Source organism: Pseudochaenichthys georgianus, chromosome 6, assembly GCF_902827115.2.
Source record: "Pseudochaenichthys georgianus chromosome 6, fPseGeo1.2, whole genome shotgun sequence".
NCBI classification, from domain to species: domain Eukaryota; kingdom Metazoa; phylum Chordata; class Actinopteri; order Perciformes; family Channichthyidae; genus Pseudochaenichthys; species Pseudochaenichthys georgianus.
In genome coordinates this window covers 26,366,199-26,390,121 of record NC_047508.1, presented here as the reverse complement: position 1 = coordinate 26,390,121, position 23,923 = coordinate 26,366,199, and the positions used below count along the sequence as shown (strand labels likewise).

The window sequence follows — 23,923 nt, the reverse complement described above, 5'->3', positions numbered from 1 at the left end:
TTTATTTGAATTTGTACTGCAATAGGAGTTTTAATTGATACCACTCGGGCCTTCGCCATTGAAAAATAACTTAATGAAATACATTGGTTTGCGAACTTCAGGTTAATTAATCAATCATATCAGTAGTGTAAAAAAGCCATACCAACAATACTTATACATCAAGAAAGACGTTATCTTTTAAAATAGGCATGATTATAATTGATAGAAATTAAAGATCTGTAAATAAATACATTTGACACAAAGAGGCTTGAAGTGGTTAAAAGTCCTCTAAACATGTTTGTCAAGTGATGAATTTTATTTAAATGTGTCCCTTAAAATACTTAGATTGTCAAAACTGTTGTTGTTGCTTGTTTCTCAACATTAATTTATACATGTATTGCACTTCTTTCAGGTAAAAGAATGGCTTTGTCTGAACTGTCAGATGCAGAGAGCACTAGGAGCATCTGAGCCCACTGGACATCCTGTTCTGAAACTTCAGCCCTCCCCAACCAAGGTTTCTATACCTCCTGGCTCTGAACTGAAGGACATACCGACATTGGTGCAAAGGGAGAAGTCAGCAGCATCTGCAGTAGTAAAAGAAGAGGTCATTCAAGCAGTTCCAAAAAGAGAAGTTATGTCAACAATTGAGGCTCCAGTGCCAATTGAGACACCACGACGAGATTCTGTGCAGAAGACACAGGTGCTTTCAGGTACTGAAAAAGGACAAAGACAGGAGGTGGCTGTCCAGCAGCCGTCTGTTGGCAAACCCCCCCCTGTACAGCTTTCTAAAACTACAAAGCAAGAGGTCAAGGCAGATCTTTTAAAACAAGAAGTTGGAAAACCACCACAACAGCCCTTAAAATCCGTGACCCCCCCTGCAAAAGCCACACCACCACCAGCTCAGCCTGCAAAACAGGAGTCAGGAGGCTTCTTTGGCTTTGGTGGTCCTAAAACACAACCTGCTGCTGCAAAGCCTGCTGAATCAGTGACTGGGAAGATGTTTGGTTTTGGTTCGTCTATCTTCAGCTCTGCATCTACACTGATAACCACACCACCTTCTCCACGTAGGATGTCCACTACAATCTCTCCTAAACTAACACCTCCAGTTTCTCCGAAGATGCCCCCTGCAAAGGACACAAAACCAGCTGCTGCAGAGAAATCAGAGCCACCTCAACAGGCCAAGCCTGCTCCATCAGCACAGGCCAAAGTAGAGAAGGCTCCAACAGTGCCTCCAAAATCAACAGAGGTGACCAAAGTTGCCTCTAAAGCAGCTCTGTCCACCTGTCCACTCTGTAAGGTCGAACTCAACACAAGCTCCAAGGATCCTCCTAATTATAATACCTGTACGGAATGCAAGACCACTGTCTGCAACCTTTGTGGATTTAACCCCATGCCTCAAACAGGAGCGGTGAGTGCAATGAATCATTTATTTTCACATTTTCATTTTATTTCACTCATCATAAACTTTTTTGAATGTTTGAGGTTTGGCCTTTAAACATTTTATTTTAGGATTTCCAAAATTAACCATTCTATTTGACCAATTTAGTTGCTTTATGTTTAAAGGGCTGGAGTGAATAGTATGCATTGCTGGAAATATTGTTTTGTTTAACTGGACAAATTACATCTAAGTAGACACTGTAGGCAAATAGACACTGGTGGTTATTGTAATATCATGAAGCGAATGATGAAGCCAAACCCAGGCAATGTTTTGATGACTTGTGGTCAAAGTTGGAAATGAAATGACAACCGACAACAGAAGAGAGGAAAAGTGATTTTAGGTTTGACAGCAGCACTATGATTGGCTTAGGAGATGGTGGCAAAATGTAGTTGGTAACCTAGAAGAGTGGACGCCAATAACCAGCTGATTAGAAGCAGGTGGATGGGTGAAAGAGAGAATTAAGAATAAATTAAGCCTAGTATCCCTGATTGAACTTACGCTGAACTCCATTTGTTTAGCCCTCCACTTGGAGTAATTTGAACATGCTCAGCTTCAGTAAATCACAATATTGTCGTTGAAACACGGTTTGCACTCATCTCAAGAGCAGACCACAGCAAATACATATTATAAATAGCTGCCTTATGTTCATTGATACTTAACATCAGTGGTAGACAGTAACTGAGTAGATCTACTGAAGTACTGTAGTTAAGATCAATTTTGAGGTACTTTACTTTAATAATTAATAATTTCATTTCCTGTTACTTTATACTTTATCTACAATTCTGAGGCAAATATTTTACTTTTCTACTCAACTACATTTATTTGGTTTACTTAGATGCTGATACTTGAATTAGTAAGTAAAGAATGCAAAACAGTGTATCCATTACTGTGTAATAACTACTTTTACTTCACTAAAATATCTGAGTTCTTCACGTTACATACATGAAAAAGTGTTTGAGTGTTCAAGCAGTACCGTTAATATAACTTTTTTGTCTTTCCTTTTTGGAATATTCTTTTGAAGTTTAAAGGATGGTAACATTTTTCGATGTATTTCTACTGATATTGTAGTACACAATAGGCTGCATTTACTCCATTACAAACATGTGTTGTGAAATAAACAATGAGGGTTTTCAGAAAATGACTCCCAACAGGTTTGGTTTGCAGTTCATTATTGTAATCTATTTGAATTATTAACCTACTTTGCGAATTCTCAAAGTAAATTAAAAACAAACTACTAATAAAAAGGCTATGTGGTTGCTGCTATTTGTCAACTAGAGTGACCCAAGTTATTACATAATGGCTCATGAGAAGACAGCTTCAGCAGACCGGCAGCACTGAAAATGTATTAAAGTGATTGAGGGTTATGCAACAGCATTAGTAAGATGGGATCTGTTGACCAGACCAGGGAGCAGGGAATCTCCAGTCCCAGGGAGAGATCTGAGATGGCAAAGCCCTGTAATATGCCAATAAGCAGAGGTGAAACGGATTAATTCCAACATAACATGGTACAGTACATTAGAGCAGCAGACATTTCCTTTGAGTCCATCTGCTCTCTCACATATCTGTGGCTCCATAGTATTTATTGTCTTGTGTTGGGGAGTGACACATGTCTACCCACACATGCATGTCATTGATAAATACTTGGTGTTGTGACCTGTGTAGCCTTATAATATCATATGTTAGGTACAGTAATAATTTCCTCTTTTTTCTTTAAAGCCAAGTTGATCTGTTTTTCTTGTAAACAGTATTAGCAGTTAATACCTTAAACAATTTGTTTAACATGGGATTTGGTAGACCCATGTAGATTTAGTAAAAAGGTTTTTCTCTTGTCTTAGTCATTTTAAAGGAGATCATATGATCCATACTGCACTGCATGTGTTTATGATTTGACATAATGTAATAATATGTCTGGTAAATCACTGTATTCATTTGAATGGAGATTTTGAATAAGGTCATCTGTAATACCAGTATTTCCAAAATGTGACAACGTTGATTACATTTAAGCCATATAATATGTCTAATTTCTATAAAAGACAACATATTTTGCCCGTATACCACACGCTCTGCCCGCATGGCATGTTATTGTGGAGAAAAAGTAAACAAATAGAAACAGAATAGCTGTGCCTCTTATGTAATTGACACTTCTCACGTTATTATACACCCGAGAGGGGAAAGAGCCTTCTGGGTATTGGTTGGATGGGGGAAGGGACAAGCATGGATATGCTGTTGTTTGTACAACATAGATTCATTCCTCTTAATAGCTATGGAAAACAGAAATAGCTTGGCCTTAACACCACTGAACAGGATAAACCACCATTATAGCTATCCAATGACCTTCTTTATCCAAAAGGGCTGTGCCTGCCCCTTCCCCATTATCCATCTCTGTGTTTTTTTTAGTAGAAGGGCAGAAATGCCTCCTTTTTAAATATGAAAAGGGCTTATAAGGTTAGAAAGATGAGGAGGCCACTTAAGGCAAACTGAATGCTGGAAGCAAGTCTATGCATTTTTCTTTTGCCTTTTCTGCTTCAGCTGATGCCATCAAAAGCCTGGGAGTGACTGTTGTCTGATAAGTAGGACACACGTGTGTCACGCTTTGCCAGCTAAAGCGTTGTGTATGACAGATGAGACAGCATGAAAGATAGTTCCCTTGTTTTTACTAACATTTTACCACATGGCCATATATTTAGCTTGAAATTAAAGAACATGTTTCCCCATATTTTGCCTTTACATATTTGTTTATTATAAGATATTTTAGGAGCATTAACCTGTGCATATTCCTCAAAGCTTCCATGGAAGACCGATTCATCTTTCTATGCCCTCTCCCTCCATTTTCTACCCAAAATCTTCACCCTACTGCATCTTGACAAAAAAAAAAGTTAGCTTAAAAGCCATTTGTAAGATTGTATACAAAAGCAAGGGGTGTATTCCTTGTCTTTGGAATGAAGCACTCTGCTTATTACAGATTAGTAGGTCAATGTTCTCTACCATCAGAGAGCTTGATTTATGAAGAGCTCTGCTCTGTGGGGGCCGTTGAAAGCCAAGTATATTAGCCAGCTGCAGCCTGGGCCAAATGCATCTGCCAGAAAATCAATAAGAGACTTACCACCATCAGGAAAGCACTGAAGAGAGGCTGAGAAATAGTGGTGAAGAAACAGACCAAAGGCTGTCTCTCCAGTCCAGCCGTTATAAAATGTAAATGTCAGGACCCGTTTAATATCCAGCGACTGCTGTGTCATGAGATGGTTCTGGTTTATGCAAATACAAATTACAGATTTAATTAATAAGTGGAGTTAAAGGTAACATGTCATGGCCATTTCCACTGATCATAATTCCATTGTTGTGGTCTACTAATAGATTTATACTGTGCAATTTTCCAAACTCACATTGGTTTCGCATACAGCATCTCTGTAAAGTATGTGTATTCACTCTCTCCACTAAACGGCTCGTTGCAGCTCTTGCCCCCCCCCTCCCTGTGAGCCCAGTGTGCTCCGATTGGTCGGGACCAGTCGGGACGTTGTGAATCGCGCTAAGCTCCGTGGAGGTGTGATTTCCTTGTTTAGCGATACACAGCGAAACACAGCCAAACTCACCCTGAGCACACACAAAGTCACAGCCGAAGTAAAAACAATAAGTGTGGCTTGATATTGAGTAAGAAAAAGGTTGATAAACGCTGTGAGAATGGGTCTGCAGAGAGCAGGCATGAAAACGGGTCAGGGGTGAAAAAGGTGAGAAGGATATTATCTCTCTAGGGTGGCATGCTCCCCCGGAAGAACATTTTGAATATTCCATATTTTAAAGCATCAATCTGATGCATTTTGAGATGCATTTTTTTGCCAACCTGGGGAGAGCTGGAGAAACTTAACTTCAGCCATGAGTCAAACATATTATGACCTCCTTACTAAGTATTATCAGGGATGCAAACTCATCAGGTATGGAAAAGGTGACAAGGACCCGAGCCCCCTGACCCCACGGAATATCGGCTTTAAAATGAGGAATAACAGAGGATTTTAGCAGTCAAAACAACTAAAGCAGCAGTGATAATAATAACAGAAATGGTAAAGAGTAACATCTAATAGAAATATATAAAAGCATTTATTTTAATTGTGTAGCAGTCAGTCTATAATTTTGGCAGCACTGTTGAGCATTTTGAAAATCTATTGTCATGCCTCTGTGCAAGGCTGAGTCTTTCTATCTTTATGGCATCTGGTGTAAAGTAACTAAATTCATAAACTCAAGTACTATACTTGGGTACAATTTTGAGATTTCAATGTTTTGCTACTTTGTTCTTCTTCTCCTCTACAGTTCAGAGGTAAATGGTGTACTTTTACTCCACTACATGTATTTAATACCTTTAGTTACTTCACAGATCTGGATGAATGATGTGAAATCTAATCAAGTGTTGAATCAGACTTTAGTTCCACCTGGAGTAAATCCACCAGCTACCCTGCAGTATACAAAGTCATTCAAACTAGCTGCACCTTTACCAGCTTTGAGAACACTTTCATGATCAATCATTATAAAACATATCATATCTATTATTCTGAAATGGACCAATCTGCACAACGACTACTTTTACTGTCGCTACTTTCACTATATTTTGATGAGAATACTTTTCTACTTTTACTTGAGGAACATTTTGAATGCAGTACTTTTACTAACAGAGTATTCCTATTCCTACACTCTGGTACTTCTACTTTTACTCAAGTACAAGACCTGAGTACTTCTACTTTTACTCAAGTACAAGATCTGAGTAGTTCTGCTTTTAATCAAGTACAAGATCTGAGTACTTCTACTTTTAATCAAGTACAAGATCTGAGTACTTCTACTTTTACTCAAGTACAAGACCTGAGTACTTCTACTTTTACTCAAGTACAAGATCTGAGTAGTTCTGCTTTTAATCAAGTACAAGATCTGAGTACTTCTACTTTTAATCAAGTACAAGATCTGAGTACTTCTACTTTTACTCAAGTACAAGATCTGAGTATTTCTGCTTTTAATCAAGTATAAGATCTGAGTGCTTCTACTTTTACTCAAGTACAAGATCTATACTTATACCACCTCCGTTTATCGCCTATGAAAAAAAAACTATTAGAAAACTAAGGCTAAAGCTAACGTTAGCAGATAGTGACAATGTATGCTAGCTAGCTAGCTCAACGATAATATTGCGACAGAAACACTTTTCAGTGCACATCACGCTCTGCGCTCCGACAGGGAGCTCTGCTCTGAACACCTGAATGGCCCATTCTAACAGCTGTTCACCTGAGCGGTCCAGTCTGTACCACAGTGACTCCGGACCGCACAGTTAATATTAACGAACGCACCCGTAGCTAATGTGGCTGCTGAAGCTAGACCATCATCGCGGAGCAGCAGAGCCGACAGGCAGGAAGACTCGAGCACACAGCTCGCGCTGAATTATAATATATAAAAAGAGAACACCATGCGTGTCATGATGGCACATAACAGCTCGTGGCTGCAGATTACTCCGGGTCCCAGACCCCCCCCATAGGCCTACCCCAAAAATATTTGTATTGCAGATCTACATGAATCACACAAACGATCTATTTTGGATTCAAAACGGCGAATTTCGCCGAAAGGTGAGTGATTCTCATGCCTGAGAGAGAATTTCGCCGCGATCCCAACTGTCTGTTATCAGCCTGCAGCCAGGGAGGAGAAATCAGCAGAGCTGCATGCACTGAGTGTGTGAGAAAGTCCGTGGATTGGTCAATTTGGACCAATCAGCGGGGGCTTAACGTAACGGCTCCGCGGACGTAACGTAACGGCTCCACGGATTGGTCCATTTCGTTCCGGGGACGACATGACATCATGATGTACCCGGAAGAATCAAATGGACAGTGACGTATCTCCAACGAGGCGTTTTGGGGAGGTATTTTCTGTTTTAGAGTTTTACTCCCTACATGGTGTACTTTGAGGGTTTTGACTCTGCAGACCGTTTACATGCATAAAAACCTTCATAACACATAAGGGGACGGGCAATAACCGGAAAAGCATGACATGTCACCTTTAAGGTTGACAGGCATTCCCATTAAGAGCAGTTTGATAGATGTTTGGGCATTTTAATTGTACGCTAGATGTACGTCTTTGTTTAAAAAAAACAACACTTGTTATTACCAATGCTGATACTGAACAAGATGCTTTCCCCTCGTCAGTTATCCATAATGCATGGGGAAATGTGCCAAATGTGTATCTTGGTATTGAAATGTAAAATATGTGGGTATCTTAAAAGAAGTAAAGGTTTGAAGGTAATCTTTGCTCATTGTGAATAGACTGTTTCCCATACATTTAGAATGCTTCTTGCTTTGCATTAAGTTAAGTGGTCATTTCCTAGTAAAGCTCAGCAGATCCGGCCCAATGCAGCATGCCAGTGTGTGAAGAACTGCATTTCCTGACTGCTGACATTGGGAAGGTCTGGTAATCCAGCTCACAAACTAATCGTGGGGAGCAGCCTCTCCCATGGCTCTCTGCTTGGGGCTCCTTCTCTTTACTCATAAAACAGATTTAATTAGACAAAAGGATGGCGACGCTCCATGCCCTGGCTCTGACGCATGGTTTTCAGACTGTGTGGCTGTGAGGAAGTGACTGGCACTGAGGGGATGAAGTCTTTCTGTTTCCTAAGAGGTTTTTCTATTTGTATTGCAGTTTGATTTAGATTGAGGTAAATCAATTATCAGATGCAAGTAAGGTGCTGTGGGGTGTGTACATGTGTATATGTTCTGATTAGTTTGGTATTCATTTGTTATATGTTATACTTTGTTCAATAGGATTTCACTTTTATATATTCCAATAAAACATACACAACTAAAGCTGTCCAAATGTAAACATATTTGAGGCTGAGATTTCATAAGATCACATGTAAATGAGGTTTAAATTATTCATTGGTTTGCACCACTATGAAAATAATGCACTATTCTAATGAGGCTTTGTTTGGTACTGTTGTGGGCAAATATGATTATCATATCCCTGAATGAACCACAACTGACTGAACAAATACATATCAGTATCAATCAAAGCGGCTCCATCAGTATCAGGTTTCTCAAAAGTCAAGCATGTTATGCATTAATAATGTATGAATTTAATTATCAAAGACTGTATGCATGATGTATTAGATTTATTTATGTGTGCCTGTTTTTTGAACAGTGAAAGCATTTTACAGGAATGCAGTTTACCATCAGTTTTCTTGCTGTGTTGGTGCTGCTCGGGTGGATTGTATCATCGTCGATAGCCAAGCACTATTTGCATTAGCTGTTGGAAGTTTTGCTATAACCTTAGTATGTAAGGAATACAAATGACTTCCCTGCCAGTTTTAACCAATTATTTTGATATTTTTATTTTATCGTAGTCCTTTTTATAAGGAGTTAATCACAAAAGTTATTTGTATGGAGATATTTTGGGCGTTTATGGGAACAAAGATAAAGTGTCCAGCACAGCTGGATTGTAAAATCAGGCCTGAGCCAGGTTATGACAGAGGGTATGTTACATCACTACTAAACTCATTGGGCACACGGGCCTGTGAACTATGTTATTAATTGACGTCATTGCATCCTGAACCAATGCTAATCTGTTTATAAAGTGTGTGAACATTACTGTGCACATGTGACAGTTGTGGTTCCATTATTAATATCTTAAAGAAGTGTATAAGTTCTAATACTTTATTTCATGGTGTTTCACAAAGAGGATTTGTGTGCGATATAATCTCTGTTGTGTATCAGAACTGCTCGCCCTGGCTCTGCAGAGGAAGGCACATTGCTGTGATTTGGCCTGCGAGGTTGCCTTATCTATTGAGAGTCTATGTTTTCCTCTCCTCCTTAACTGTCAATTAACAAAGCTTACATCTGATAAAAATTATGTTTTCAGAGAACTAAAATGTCAAAGTAATAGTATTACTTATAAAATGTGATTAGCTCTTTTGCAAGGTAAGCATTTGTATTGCTGTCTTCCAAGTGTCACAAATTCCAGTGTGAAAGTGGCACGGGCGATTATGTTGTAATTAAAGACAACAAGCTTACATTTTTGATTTATGTGTTGGACGTTTTAATTTATTGAGCAACGAATACTAAACAAAGATTATATTTGCATTACTTGCAAAAAGACTGTTAATCATGTCTTAATCATTATTGTTCACATTGACACGCATTAGTTCAGGTGTAAAGCGACACCTAATGTAACACCTAATGTGCGTCAACGTCTCTGCACAGCAAACACATAATTAATAGCTTAAAGAAAATACATTGGTTTTTTATGTATTTTAAATAAACATTTGAAAACATGTTTCATACATGTTTACCATTGGGAAGATTTCACTCCTGTTTACTAATACGTGTAGCATACATTTTTTGGTTTTGTAAGTTTTTTCGAAAAATGCTTTTTCTGTCAGAGCTTCAAGGATGTTATCATTTATATGGCAAAGACTGTTGGATTTGGCAGAAATTGCTCTTGCTTTTACGAGGGATTTCGTAGAGAAGCATCACAAATCCAACACATAACATAACACTCAGCAGAATTCAGTTTTAATATCAACTAAATATATTGAAACATTTTCTATTGTAAAGGTGATATATTACACTGGTTAAAAGCTAAGTGGTTGGACCTGTACAGTGTGTTCTAATTTTAATCTCGCTATAGTATGATTCCTAATCATAAGGTGCCTTTGCTTCTTTGATCGCAGAAGGAATGGCTGTGTCTGAATTGCCAGACTCAAAGGGCCTTGTCTGGACAGCTGGGAGACTCAGGAAAAAGGCCCCAGCTTTCACCAGTACCTGCCACAAAACCAGAGACCACCCCGCCTCCCATCAAGGCAGTACCAATAGTTTCAACTAAAAAAGCACAGATGGAACCTACATCTGTCAAACTTGAAACCATGGCTAAAGCAGCTTCTGCAGAAATCAAGACAGAGATCGCACGCATACCTACAATAGCAACGGTTTCACCTGTTACAGCAGACAAACAGCCTTTAGCAGCATCAAGAGCGGAAGCCATTATACCTACTATGGCCAGTGTGCAAAAGACAACAGAGAAAGGAACGGTTGTAGTGCCAACCACAAATGTTCCAAAGACTGTAACAGTGGAAAATAAAGAGGAAGCTGTGAAAGTGGAGTTCATTGAAACAAAAGATTCCAAAGCCAAAGATTCTAAACCGGACATTCCAAAAGCCAAAGCTGTAGCAGGTGAAGCTGAAGCTTCTTCTTTCCCAGTGATTGAAGCAACAGCTGTATCTACCTCCTCTATTTCTGCAGAGGTTGCCATGGCTGAAGTTGTCCCAGAAACTGAAATAATTGCTGAATTGTCTGCTCATGGGAAGATCATTGAGGAAGTACAGGCTGATGACCATATCGAACTGACAGACCTACCAACATCTTTACAGCAAGTTGAAGAGCAAACAAAGTCGCAAGAACGACAGCTGGTGTTGGAAGAACAACCAACTGACAGCAAGGAAATTGCTGATGAGTTGGTTGATAATATTATTGACATCACCTCAACTCCAGAAACACAACAAATATCTATGGAGACCGTCGTCATAAAAGTAAGGATGGGTTCTCTGGATTTCAAATTATTATTGCATTGACAAATTACAAATGTGCAAATGTTCTGGCAGTTTCCTAGCATACCCCATATTAATGTATACTTAAATTCCAATGTTTTCCTTTGTTTGTCTTTCCTAATTTTGGCTACAAAATGTACAGTGTTCAGCTTTCGTTATGTTTTCACTAACAGTAGGGTTACAGTACAGTATGCTATTTGCCAATAATTATTTAAGTCATTCCTATCATATTGCATTATGTTGCAGTAACTTCCATTATTTTCTTTGCCATAATTTGTAAATAAACTTTGTTGTCCATCATCATCATCATCATCATCATCATCATCATCATCATCATATGATGATGTTATGGTGATTAGGGTGGTTAGTGACACTATTGTCATAGATCTATGCATTATCTGCTAACACTTTTGGGTTTCAATTGGACTGTTCGGGTGCATTCACACCTAATAGTCCGTTTTCTGGTGGGCACCAGATGACAGTTTGTTACATTGTTTCATTTTTCAGAAGGTTCGGTTTGCGTTCACACGGGCAAAACTCAAACGGACTATACACTTTAAACACAAGTCATGGAAATGCTGTTCAACCATTGGTCAGACATTAAGGGGGTAACAACGCAAATCCCGGCAATTTCTACCGAAGCCTCCGCCATGGAGCATCGGCACTTTCGGCAGGTTATTCTCATGCTGCTGTTAATCTGGAGATCAACGGACACTAGCGGCCGGCGCATATTACATTACATTACATTGCATTTAGCTGACACTTTTATCCAAAGCGACTTACAATAAGTGCGTTCGACCAACAAAATACAAACTTGAAGAAAACAGAATCATATAAGTACATCAGGTTTAATAGAGCAAAAACATTTCAAGTGCTACTCAACTGGCTTTAGGTAAGCCAGTCCTTTATTAGTATATAAGTGCTTTGTTAATAGTCTATCGCTCGAAGTGGAGTCGAAAGAGATGAGTTTTCAGTCTGCGCCGGAAGGTGTGTAAGCTTTCTGCTGTCCTGATGTCAATGGGGAGCTCATTCCACCATTTTGGAGCCAGGATAGCAAACCCACGTGTTTTTGCTGATGGGAACTTGGGTCCCCTTCGCAGCGAGGGTGCAGCGAGCCGTTTGGTTGATACAGAGCGGAGTGCACGTGCTGGGGTGTACGGTTTAACCATGTCCTGGATGTAGGAAGGGCCAGATCAATTCACAGCATGGTACGCAAGTACCAATGTCTTGAAGTGGATTCTAGCAGTTACCGGAAGCCAGTGGAGGGAGCAGAGGAGCGGCGTGGTGTGGGAGAATTTAGGAAGGTTGAAGACCAGACGAGCAGCTGCATTCTGGATGAGCTGCAGAGGTCGGATGGCACATGCAGGTAGACCAGCCAGGAGGGAGTTGCAGTAGTCTAGGCGTGAGATGATGAGAGCCTGGACCAGAAGCTGCGTGGCTTTCTGGGTCAGCTGGGGACGTATCTTCCTGATGTTGTAAAGCATGTATCTGCAGCAGCGGGTTGTAGCAGCTATGTTTGCAGTGAAGGACAGTTTGTTATCTAGGGTCACGCCCAGATTCCTTGCAGTCTGAGTCGGGGAAACAATAGAGGTGCCGATGTTGATTGTTAGGTCAAGAGTGGGACAATCTTTTCCCGGAAGGAAAAGCAGTTCAGTCTTGTCAAGGTTGAGCTTGAGATGATGAGCGGACATCCACTGAGAGATGTCAGCTAGACAAGCAGAGATGCGTGCAACGACCTGGGTCTCTGAGCGGGGAAAGGGCAGAATTAATTGGGTGTCGTCAGCGTAGCAGTGGTATGAAAAACCATGCAGACTAATGACAGATCCGAGCGAGTTTGTGTACAAGGAGAAGAGGAGGGGACCAATAACAGAGCCCTGAGGGACCCCTGTAGTTAATTGACAAGGGTCGGACTCCGACCCCCTCCAAGTAACCCTGTAGGTGCGGTCTTTGAGGTATGAGGTGATGAGGGAAAGTGCAGAGACTGAAACTCCAAGTTCTTGGAGAGTGCGAAGGAGGATCTGATGGTTCACCGTGACGAATGCAGCAGACAGGTCCAAAAGGATGATGACAGAGGAGAGGGAGGCTGCTTTAGCAGTGTGCAGTTCCTCAGTGACAGCAAGGAGGGCAGTTTCTGTGACCTGCCTTGAAACCAGACTGGTGCGGATCCAGAAGGTTGTTCTGATGGAGATAACAGGAGAGTTGTTTAAAGACAGCGCGTTCAAGTGTTTTAGACAGGAACGGGAGTAGAGAGACAGGCCTGTAGTTTATAACATCAGACGGGTTGAGAGTGGGTTTCTTTAGGAGAGGGTTTACTCGTGCCTCCTTGAGACTGTTTGGAAAGTGACCAGAAGTTAGAGAAGTGTTGATGAAATGAGAGAGAAACGGTAGAATATCAGGAGCGATAGTCTGAAGGAGGTTTGAAGGGATAGGGTCCAGAGGACAGGTGGTAGGGCGGGCAGAGGCAATGAGGGTAAGAACCTCACTTGGAGAGAGAGGGGAAAAGGAGGTCAGTGTGTGGGTGAAAGGAGGGTCTGGTGACCTAGCGGTGAGTAAAGGTGAGTCAGAAAAAGAAGAGCGAATATCATCAACCTTTTTTTTAAAGTGGTTAACAAAGTCGCTTGATAGAAGGGAGGAGGGGGAAGGGGCTTTGGGGGGGTCCAGGAGGGAGAAGAAGATGGAAAATAGTTTTTTGGGATTGGAATAGGAAGATTGGATCTTATCTTGAAAGAAAGTGCTTTTTGCCTGAGAGATCGAAGCAGAGAAAGAGGAGAGGAGAGCCTGATAGGTTAGGAGGTCGTCTTGGTGTTTGGATTTCCACCGTTTCCGCTCTGCTGCCCGAAGGACGGTTCTATTAGCACGCAGTGCGTCATTTAGCCAGGGAGCAGGAGGGGACTGACGAGCCTGCAGAGATGTGAGAGGACAGAGAGAGTCCAGAGAGGATGAGAGAGTAGAGAGGAGAGTTTCTGCAGCAGAGTTTGGAGATAGGAGTTGGAACGAGTCAGAGGAAGGCTGAGAGCACCGATGAGGCAAAGGTAGAGGGGGAGAGGGAACGAAGGTTACGGCGGACAGGTGCAGGATGAGAAGAGATTAGTTTGTTATGTTTGGAAAGAGGTAGAGATAATGAAATGAAGAAGTGATCGGATGTGTGGAGCGGGTTTACAGAGAGGTTAGAAGTAGTGCAGTTCCTTGAGAATATGAGATCAAGGACATTGCCAGCTTTATGAGTTGGTGGGGACGGAGACAGTGAGAAAGCAAAGGCGGTTAACAGAGATGTTATTTCGTCTATCTTCCCTGTCTGGAGGTTGAAGTCTCCGAGAAGTACAGCGGGAGGGCCAGTTTCAGGGATGTGTGAGAGGAGATTATCTAATTCCTCCAAGAAGTCCCCCAAGGCGCCTGGTGGACGGTAGAGAACAACAATGGTTAATTGTATAGGATGGGTTACTGTGACGGCATGGAATTCAAAGGTGGAAGGAGTGAAATTAGGTAGCTTGAAGAGGGAAAAGCTCCATTTGGGAGAGAGCAGGAGACCAGTGCCACCTCCTCTGCCAGTGGGTCTGGGTGTATGGGAGAAGGAATATGCTGTGGAGAGAGCTGCTGGGGTGGATGTGTTGGATGGAGTAATCCACGTCTCAGTGAGAGCAAGGAAATCCAGGGTCTGCAGGGAGGCGTAGCCAGAGATGAAGTCAGCCTTAGGAACAGCTGACTGGCAGTTCCACAGGCCGCCTGTAACTAGATGTTGGATGTCAGTGGAGCATGTGGGATAGACGAGAGCAGGCCGGTTATATCGATTACGAGATACACAGGGCCAGTGATAATTGCGAGAAGACACATGAACAGGAATGGAGAAAATACACATGATTATAGCATGAGGGGCTAAACAACCAAATAAAATAAAACACCAGCGATACTTAGTTCAATCAAAGTAGGATTTACCTCCTCTTTGCCACCCTCGTGACTCCAGCAGGACTCTCTTGTCTTTGTCAGTCTTAGAGACTCGAGCAGGACTCTATTGTCTTTTTCAGTCTTAGAGACTCCAGCAGGACTCTATTGTCTTTGTCAGTCTTCGTCTGTCTGACGCTCCAGGAAAGTGCTACCTAAAAAATGGACACCTGATTTCTGAGTTCTCACAGATGTGGGGCCACGCCCCTTTAATTAGTTAACTCTCTGCAGCTGGTGGCCCTCAAAAGGAAATCTAGACTGGCTCCCTCCTGAGTTGCTATTGTGTCATTTCAGTGGCCCAATGGTTTTACAATTACATTAAACCCTAAGTTATAAAGTTATGAGTTTAACCCTTAATACAGTTACACCTACTCAATAAAGCTCTTAGTATTCTACAAATGTTTAAATCAAAGTTAACCCTAGCAGTCAGTTAGTTCAGTTTTAAGGTTTCAGTCAAATTACTTGTCCCAAGTTTCTGCCTGACAGATACTGTAGCGGTTTTGAGATTTAAATTCACAATTTCAGTCAGATCAACTACAGAGCATGTATACAGAGTACACACACTGAAACAGAGAAGTCTAAAGACAGAATGTTACTCACACAATTCTAGAAGTCACCAGTTGTTATCCTGTCAAAATCGAGTTGCACACATATGATTATATAATCAGACAACGTCCGTTAAACAACATTATAACATAATGAGAGACGTTCTGCAGTAAGGAGGAGGTTTCACCGACGACAGGTGTTCTTACTTTTATGTAGTTGACGGAGCATTTTTACTTTACACAACACTGTTCAACACTTCATTCTGCTTCACTCTTTAACTAAACAACCGTGGATGTCTTGAAAGACTCTTTCGCTGAAGATTTTTGAAGACATCCGCGTTCTTGTGACACGTAAATACTACGCTTCGTATGTTTTGGTGCGGACTGCGTTCACACCAGCAATGAACCGCTCCAGAGTTCGCAAGCAAGCGTTCCGAGACCACCTATTTTTAGCGGACCAGAGTCCGGTTGTTTAGTTCACTTAAGAGGTCTCGGACTGCGTTCACACCGACCCAAATGAACCGCACCAAGCGGTTAAACGCACCAGGGTTCGATTCAACCGAACTATACAAGGCAGGTGTGAACGCACCCTCAAAAGAGATCTATATTCTGTTTATCTTGTTTTTGTCTAAATATATATCCACTTTGTGTTGTTTATTTTATATTGACAAGACATGGGTGAATAATGCATCTTCCCAGTCCAATAGACTATTTTCAGAATTACTTTTAATAACATGCCAAAGAAAATAAACAAGGAGACATATCTGGTAGTGTTGGACCAAGAAAGTCTGTATATTTCATCAGGGAAATGTGTTAACCTGTTAACCCCAAGCCTGTTTTTCAGGTCTCAGGCTCGAAAATGACATTTCCAGAACAAATTACCTTAACTACACTTCTAAAAGGGGAAAATTAATAATCTTTTCTCTCAAAGTAATGATAAACCTATGAGTTGGATGTAGAAGAGTCAGAATCAATAGAGATGTTTTTTATTTTAAAGAAAATTCAGATTGAACATGGTAAAAAAATGTAAATTATAGTGTTTGTCCAGAAAATATTTTTGACTTATAGTGAAAACCACCCTTGGATGATGGGTAAGTAGACTAAAAGCTTTAGGAATCCAAAGTACAATATATAATAAGTACCCTATATCAAGATTGATGCAAAACAAGTGACATTTGACCTTTTTAGAGAGGTTTAGCAAAAAGAACTCCACCTCTGGGGTCATTTGGGTGGAAATGGGCATTTTTGCCGTTTCTCTGGAACCCATTGGTCGATTTTGATGATGGACATCTCTTTTGAACCGTTAGAGCCAATAGAATCGAAGGGGAATTTCCACATACACACTAACGTTACCATTGAGAAGTGGGGGCTATGCGCCCACAGTTTGCCCAAAGCGAAAGCTATCTTACGCTCTGAAATCTGAAAACTAAGTTTATTGCTGATGGATTATCAGAAATCATTTCAAAGTGACACAGACACATTGGATTAACCTATGGATTAACCTTCAACAGCGTTTTTATCGTTTTAACTGTGATTTTGTTTTTTTCACATTTTTAGGAGCAAGATGGAATCAAAAAAGAGACCATAAAAGAAAGAAAGGTCTCCAAAGCAGAGGAGCATGATGAAGATCAACCCCATATTTTACCAATATCACAGGAATTTAAGGATAATCTGGTGGCTAGTGAAACAAGTACAAATGATATAAATACAGATACAGCTACTTCAGAAAAGGAGGAGGTAAAAGCTGAAAGAAGACGCCTAAGTGTTAAACCAATGGTTGAAAGCAGTGACGGTGAGCTCACACCCTCACCTCAAGTCCAGAGGAAAAAGTTGGCGGTCACCAATTTGTCATCCAGCAGTGAGGACATTAAAACTGAAAGTGCTGACTATGACTCTATGGATGATGAAGAATTCATCCGCAGGCAGATATTGGGTATGGGTGATGAAGAACAAATGTCTCTTTCAGAAGATGAGAAAGAAAATAATTTGGCAGATGAGAAAGCTATCCTAGAGGTTGTGCTTGATAATGCTTCAGTCACAGCACTATCACTGTATGGAAACTCCAGCACAGAGAATGAAGAAAGCTCAGCCGGGAAAAAAGCCCTCCAGAAAACTGACACCGCAACTACTCAATATTCTCCCGAAAGAATTCCAAGCTCTACTTTCAAGAAAGCTTTACCAGTCATGAAACAAAGACAAAGTCCTGATGAAGAAGTAGAGAGCATCACAGAATCCCTGTCAAAGGGATCATCTAGTGTCCAGGTATCTAGCTTTACACCAGGATCGTCACCCACCTCAGCATCGTCTCTAGAGGAGGACAGTGATAGCAGCCCTAGTCACAGGAAAGTCAGTGGGGACAAACATCATCGCAAGGGTAAGCACAGGCAGTCAACCCAGCCTCTCCCCACCATTGAAGACTCCTCTGAGGATGAGAAGATAACAAGTGTGGGGAAGTCTAGGAAAGACAAAGATGAACTTAAAGCCCGTGGCCCACTTCCATCTCCAACTGCTTCCTCTACAGAGAATCTGAGACAGGTCATTGTAACTGATGACACTAGTAGAACATCTGGGTCTGAGTACTCTGCCAGTTTAGAATCAGAATCAGAGGCTAAGCGAGCTGTACAGAGAGGACGTAAGCCTTCCATAACAGTGATACCATACACCCCATCTGATCCATCCATTGAAGATTATTATGTGACAAAATCATTGAAAAGTGCAGAAGAAGCATATGAGGACATTTTTCAAGAGACAAAAGCTTTTCCAGGCGAGAGTCCTCCTGATATTGAACCACTTTATGGAGGAATGGCAATAGAAGACTATCTTTATGAATCTTTAGTTGAGGAACCTGAAAATAAGATGGGTGAATCTCAAGAGGAAGAAGTAAATCAGGAAACAAGCTCCGAATGTCTCAAAAAACTCAGATCTCCAGAGGAGGTTTATGAGGAGATGATGCAGAAAAAGAGAGAACTTATAATGATAGAACAAGAGTTTCAACAGTCCCAGACTGCCATAGAATCTTCCTCATTAGGGTCTTCGGTCACCCGGCCTTCCTTGATTGCTGAGACCTGTGTGGTTACCATGCCAATGGAAGAAACATCCCTCACTGAAAAAATTGATATGCCTCTTATATTCACTGAATATTCTAGTGAACTGACATTAAAGAAAAAGAAAAGGCCAGCGCCACCACGGCCCTCTGAACAGCCTAAGCGCTCCGAGGTAACTGTTGTTACTATTACACCTAGTGGATCTATTGGTTTTGTTAGGCCTATGGTTCCTCAAGATCCTGCACTCAGAAAAGCATTATTCCCCATACCAGATCTCAAGATCACCCAGTGTTCATCTGGGGAGGAAGAGGATGACAGCCTTGCAGAAGAATATGGTGTTGGTATTTCCTCTGACATTACCACCAGCGATGACTCTGAGACTAAGGACGATGCATCCATAAGCCCACCTTTGTCAGAAACTGCTGATATGGAACCTATCTGTGTGGTCTGTGAAATTCCAGAGGCAAAACCTATTCCAACTCCAATATCAGCCCCAGAACTTACATCTACACCCTCACCCACATCACCAATGTCAGTTCTAACTTCACCAGCTACTCCAGATTCCAGTTTGGCTTCTAATGCTACATCATCATCCTCATTCCAGGCTCAAACACCTCTTTCATCAGAATCAACTCCACTTTCTACACCAACACCTCCAACTTCATGTGTAACTCAATCGCCTCCAGATGACTCATCACCATCACCTGCCCCAATTGCAGAAAAACCGTCTAGTGGGGACTCAGTTTCTCATCCAACTCCAAACACAGTTATAGTTACAATACCAGATGTGGTGTGGGATCCGTCCAAAGCTCAAACCACTGAAGCAATTCAAGTTAAAGCTTCTGCAGCTGGAGCCTCAACCCCAGGCCTATTGGGGATGTCTACTCCTCTACCTGTTGTGGTTCAAATGCCAGATTTGGTTTCATCCCCTTCTCAGATGCCTATCGAAGCTCCGGCTGTTATACAGGTCTCAGCTCAGAGTCCAGAACCTGTTGTTGTCTCAGCTCTACCTACAACACTAGTAACAGTTACACCTGTTGTAGTCTCCAATCCAGAATCAGCCATAGTCCAGATGATGTCGGACTTGGTGTCAACTACATCTACAAACTCTGCACAAACCCCACTGCCAGCATTTGTATCTACCCAAGCTCAAGTCCAAGCCAAAGTGGTCCCTCTACAAGCAGCCGTCACATCAACAAGCCCAGTAATCCCAGCTTCATCTCAAGCAGCCCAGGTGTCTGCAGCATCAACGACTATAACTAAGAAGAAGGTTCCCCCCCCCTCCCCCCCCTCGGTCTACGTCAGTGTCATTACCAGAGCTGCCACTTGTAAAAACTGTTCAGGATGTTACCCCTACTATGACCACAACAATAGCTAGGCGAGCCACAGTGACTGGCCAGCCAATGCAGTCCATAGTTGTGGATATACAGCCAAGAATGGAAGATATGCAACCAGAGAGTGCAGGTGTACCTCAAATAGTGACCCCAACCAGACATGGGCACGTTGTCATAATAGTGCCTAGTCTAGAAAATATGTCTCTGCTTGGAAAAACCCCACGAGATTTAGCTAGCACAGAGTCAATACCTGCTGCTGCTTCTCTGCCACAAAGAAGTAAAAAAGCTTCAGAAATACCCAGCACAGATATAGCTTCTTTATCGACTAAGGTGTCATCAGTGCCAGTAGCTTCAGCTCCACCACTTCCGCCTAAACCTATGGCCAGGGCACATTTAGTAGAAACAGTAGAAATACCTGTAGCAGGTATAACTCCACCACTTCCTACCACATTACCCAAGCCAAGTGTTTATCCAAAACCACTGGTTCCAACTGCAGTGACAACTGGTAGAGCAATAGTAGGACACGTTTCTGATACAACAACTGGTCATGGTCAAATTGCCAAGCCTCCTCCTCCCATACCACCTAAGCCTGTATCAATTCCAGCTGGACTGGTGTTCAGCCACAAACCAGGAGAAAGTGTCAAGCCACCTCCTCCTCATGTGGCCCCTAAAGCTGCAACACTACCCAGGGTTAAAGAACCTCCAAATGCTCTCTCACTTAGCCTGACACGACCTGTTGAATATAAGTTGGGAGTTATCTCCCCTAAATCACCTTTGTCTCCTAGACACGCCAAATGTTTGCAGACCTACGTGGTAATAACACTTCCATCTGAACCTGGCTCACCAACAGAGGTTATAACAGTCCAGGCACCAGTAAGACGGAGCTCCATCCCATCTACACAAGTGTCTGGGGTACGGACGACACCTTTGGAGCAAAAAACACTTACTGAAGCATTTTCAGTACAGGCTACAATAAGAAGAGCCTCTGTCCCTACTGTTAGGCTTCCACCTCCAATAACCATAGCTCCAACTGTGGCAGTAGAGCAAGTGACAACCTCTGGAGGAGTGGCTAATCAAGTGCAGAGAGGTGATATGCCTTCTGAGGAGTTAGCACCATCTTTCGCTGATGTCATAGTAGTGTCATCAAGTCAGGAAATGTCTATTCAGGCACATAGTGTACCTCCCCCAATTAAGAAACCATATGTTCTACAGCAACAATCAATTACTCAGCCACTGACACATGATACAACAATGGATGAAGTCATTTCAACAACCCAAGAGCCTAGAGTTCTTTTTCAACCACTAACAGTCGAAGCAGCGGCAAGAGCCCAGTCTATGCCACTTGATTTTCAACTTACAGAGGTCACAACAGTGCCACCAGAGGTTTCAGCTGAAGCACTAGTTCCTCATGCCCCTATACCAACTGTATCTGTGCAGCCACAGCCTCTTACAGAAGTTGTTTGTGTGCCACTGCAGCCTGAAATACCGTTTGTTTCACTTGGTCCCGAAACTAGGGCAGCGGCAGTAACGACAACTGTTCTTTATCCACAATTTGCAACTCAAATTGAAATGCTACACAATGAACAGGATGTGCCTTCTCATGTCATAGTCACTGAGAGAGTTATGGAAAGATCACCAGTAATAGGAGTGAGTCATCACATTTCCTCTCAACAGCAACTTACAGAGATTGAAGCTACAGAGCAAGAATTGCCTCCAGTTTTTAACTATGCTCACGCCATTGCTGAATACCCATCAGTACCACAAACTGTTCAGCCTTTAGAAGATATGCCTCTATTGACACAGCAGCTATCTTCGCAGCACCCATGGCTTCCAGCTGAAGTGTTGACCTTCCCTACCAAGTTTGAAATACCTACAGAGGTGATAACAACTGACATTGCTATTACTATACCAGGAGTAGAAACAGTGTGTCCAGCAACCCATCCTGTACCTCAAGTTGTTGAAGTTACCCCAACACCGGAAGTGAATAAGTTAATGCAACTGACTACAGTTTCTAAGATGATAACTCCTACAATTGGTGAAGTAACACCTGAAGTATCACCAATGGCAGTCAAACCAGAAGTACCTCATGTTATTCATATTCCACAGGTCTATGGAGGAGTTACATCCTCAGTCATGTCATACTCATCACCATTACTGGAGGTCATAGCAATGCAGCCTGAACGTGATACACCCACAGAGTTTATAACAAAGGATGTTGATGCAGGTGCTTCATTGCCATCATCAGTGTTGCATCCCCTAGTGGCAGGGATGCCAGTTAGAGTTGTTTCAAATGAGGAAACCACCAGTGGAATTTGGACATCTGTATCTTCCATAGTACAGCCAAGTTACAGTACAAGTGAACTGTTTTCCTATCCAGCACAATATGAAACACCTAGGCTTACAACTGCTGCCTTTGCTACCCCCAGAGGAGAATCCATAACTATGCAGCAATCATTACCATTGGCACATGTAGTGAACATGCCAGCTGAAAAAGATGTTGCTTTTGATCATTATGCAGTTCAGGTCCCCTACAGCAGAGAATATGTTCATTCAACAGAACAAATACCACAGGTATTAACTTATTCATCGGAATATGACCATCCTCTGGAGATAATAACCACTGAGGCATATACTAGGAAAACATCAATCCCCACTGCACAGGACATTCCATATGGTGTATCTGTTACTCCAGTTACTATAACTAAGATTCAGCAAGAGTCTATTGAGAGCAAAGAGATTCGAGGACCAAAAAAGGTGGTCTCCTGTATGAGTCACATGATTTCTTCTTCAATTTCCACTTCAGGCCAACCTCCTGAGAGCCTGCCTAGCCTGGTCACTCAGGTGTTTACCACTGAGGTCCAGAGGACCACTGTCTCAGTTGTTCAACAAAGACTTCCACAAGTCCCTCAACCCAGTGTACACATCACTATACAACCAGATGTATCTAAAATACAACCTCTGTCAAAACAGAACAGGAAGATCATCTACCCTGGTGATGTTATGGATTTACGAACAATGAAGGTTGCCATAAAGATGACAGAACAGGGCATGGACCTGACACCACCTGAGTCATGTCGACAGTCTTTTTCAAGTGACTCTAGTGGGCATCAAATCACAGCAGTGCAGCCTGAGCTAGTCAATCTTAGTTCAGCAATCACACCTGCAACCACGCTGTCTGTGGTCACTGACAGCATCACAATAGTCACATGCACAGCAACCATTGCCTCATACAACACCACTCCAGCAGAGAAACCACTGGATTTGCAGGGCCCTGTTACATCATTGCCTCTGTCTCTCGCCACATACAAATCATTTGAACCGATGGCTCAGATTGTTTATCGACCTGTGAATTCGCAGCCCGCAGTCAGTGCTGTAGCATCCACAGCTCAAGACATACCTATAAATCTTTCCTTTGGAGCTCTGGTCATAGGAGGCAAACAACAAATCACTTCCCCTGTAGCTATAAGCAATGGAGGTCCTGTCCTTTCTTTGGAGGCCACAGGGGCCATGGATCTTTCTAACTACAGACCAATGAGAGCTATGGTTGCTTTGTCTGATTCAAGCCCAGGAGTCGTGACCACTATTGTAGAAGATGATGGGACTCCAGTAGACCTTACAGCGGGTAGGAGGAGTGTTTGCTGTGATGTCATTTACAAGCTACCATTTACAGGAAGCTGCAGAACACAGCCCGCAGTTACAGAGCAGCCTGAAAACCGTTTTGGCTACAGAGATGACCACTACCAATACGATAATGCTGGAATGTATGGTATCAAAAATATGACTGGAATAAAAGCTTCAATGTCTGAGACCAACCTGACAGAGGCAGGACTGTTTCCCTATGATCCAAAGAATGACTTTGACTATCTCAGTGGATCTTCAGATGGCGCTATCGACCTCACTGCTGCCAAACTTTCAGCTGGTGAGTTTGGGTGTATTTCTGCATGTTTACAAGTGATTCATTATCATTTTCTTTACTTGCTTTACGGACTTCCATTAAATGTCTTACTATAATAGAAACTTTTATTTTAAAAATCCCATTTGTCTAAAGCTTCTACTTTTACGGTTCAATAATTTGCTTATTGAAAGCA

At 42.0% G+C, this 23,923-nt stretch overlaps 1 protein-coding gene across 1 annotated transcript in view; it reads left to right on the top strand.

The window, feature by feature from the left end:
* The window catches only part of pclob (piccolo presynaptic cytomatrix protein b), a 65,961-nt gene that overhangs the window by 9,029 nt on the left and 33,009 nt on the right, over window positions 1–23,923 (top strand). Inside the window, exons 9-12 of the mRNA XM_071203407.1 lie at window positions 392–1,387; window positions 10,101–10,955; window positions 17,015–19,829; window positions 19,876–23,754. Coding sequence (XP_071059508.1) covers window positions 392–1,387; window positions 10,101–10,955; window positions 17,015–19,829; window positions 19,876–23,754 — 8,545 coding nt within the window. The remainder of the gene's footprint in view (window positions 1–391; window positions 1,388–10,100; window positions 10,956–17,014; window positions 19,830–19,875; window positions 23,755–23,923) is intronic.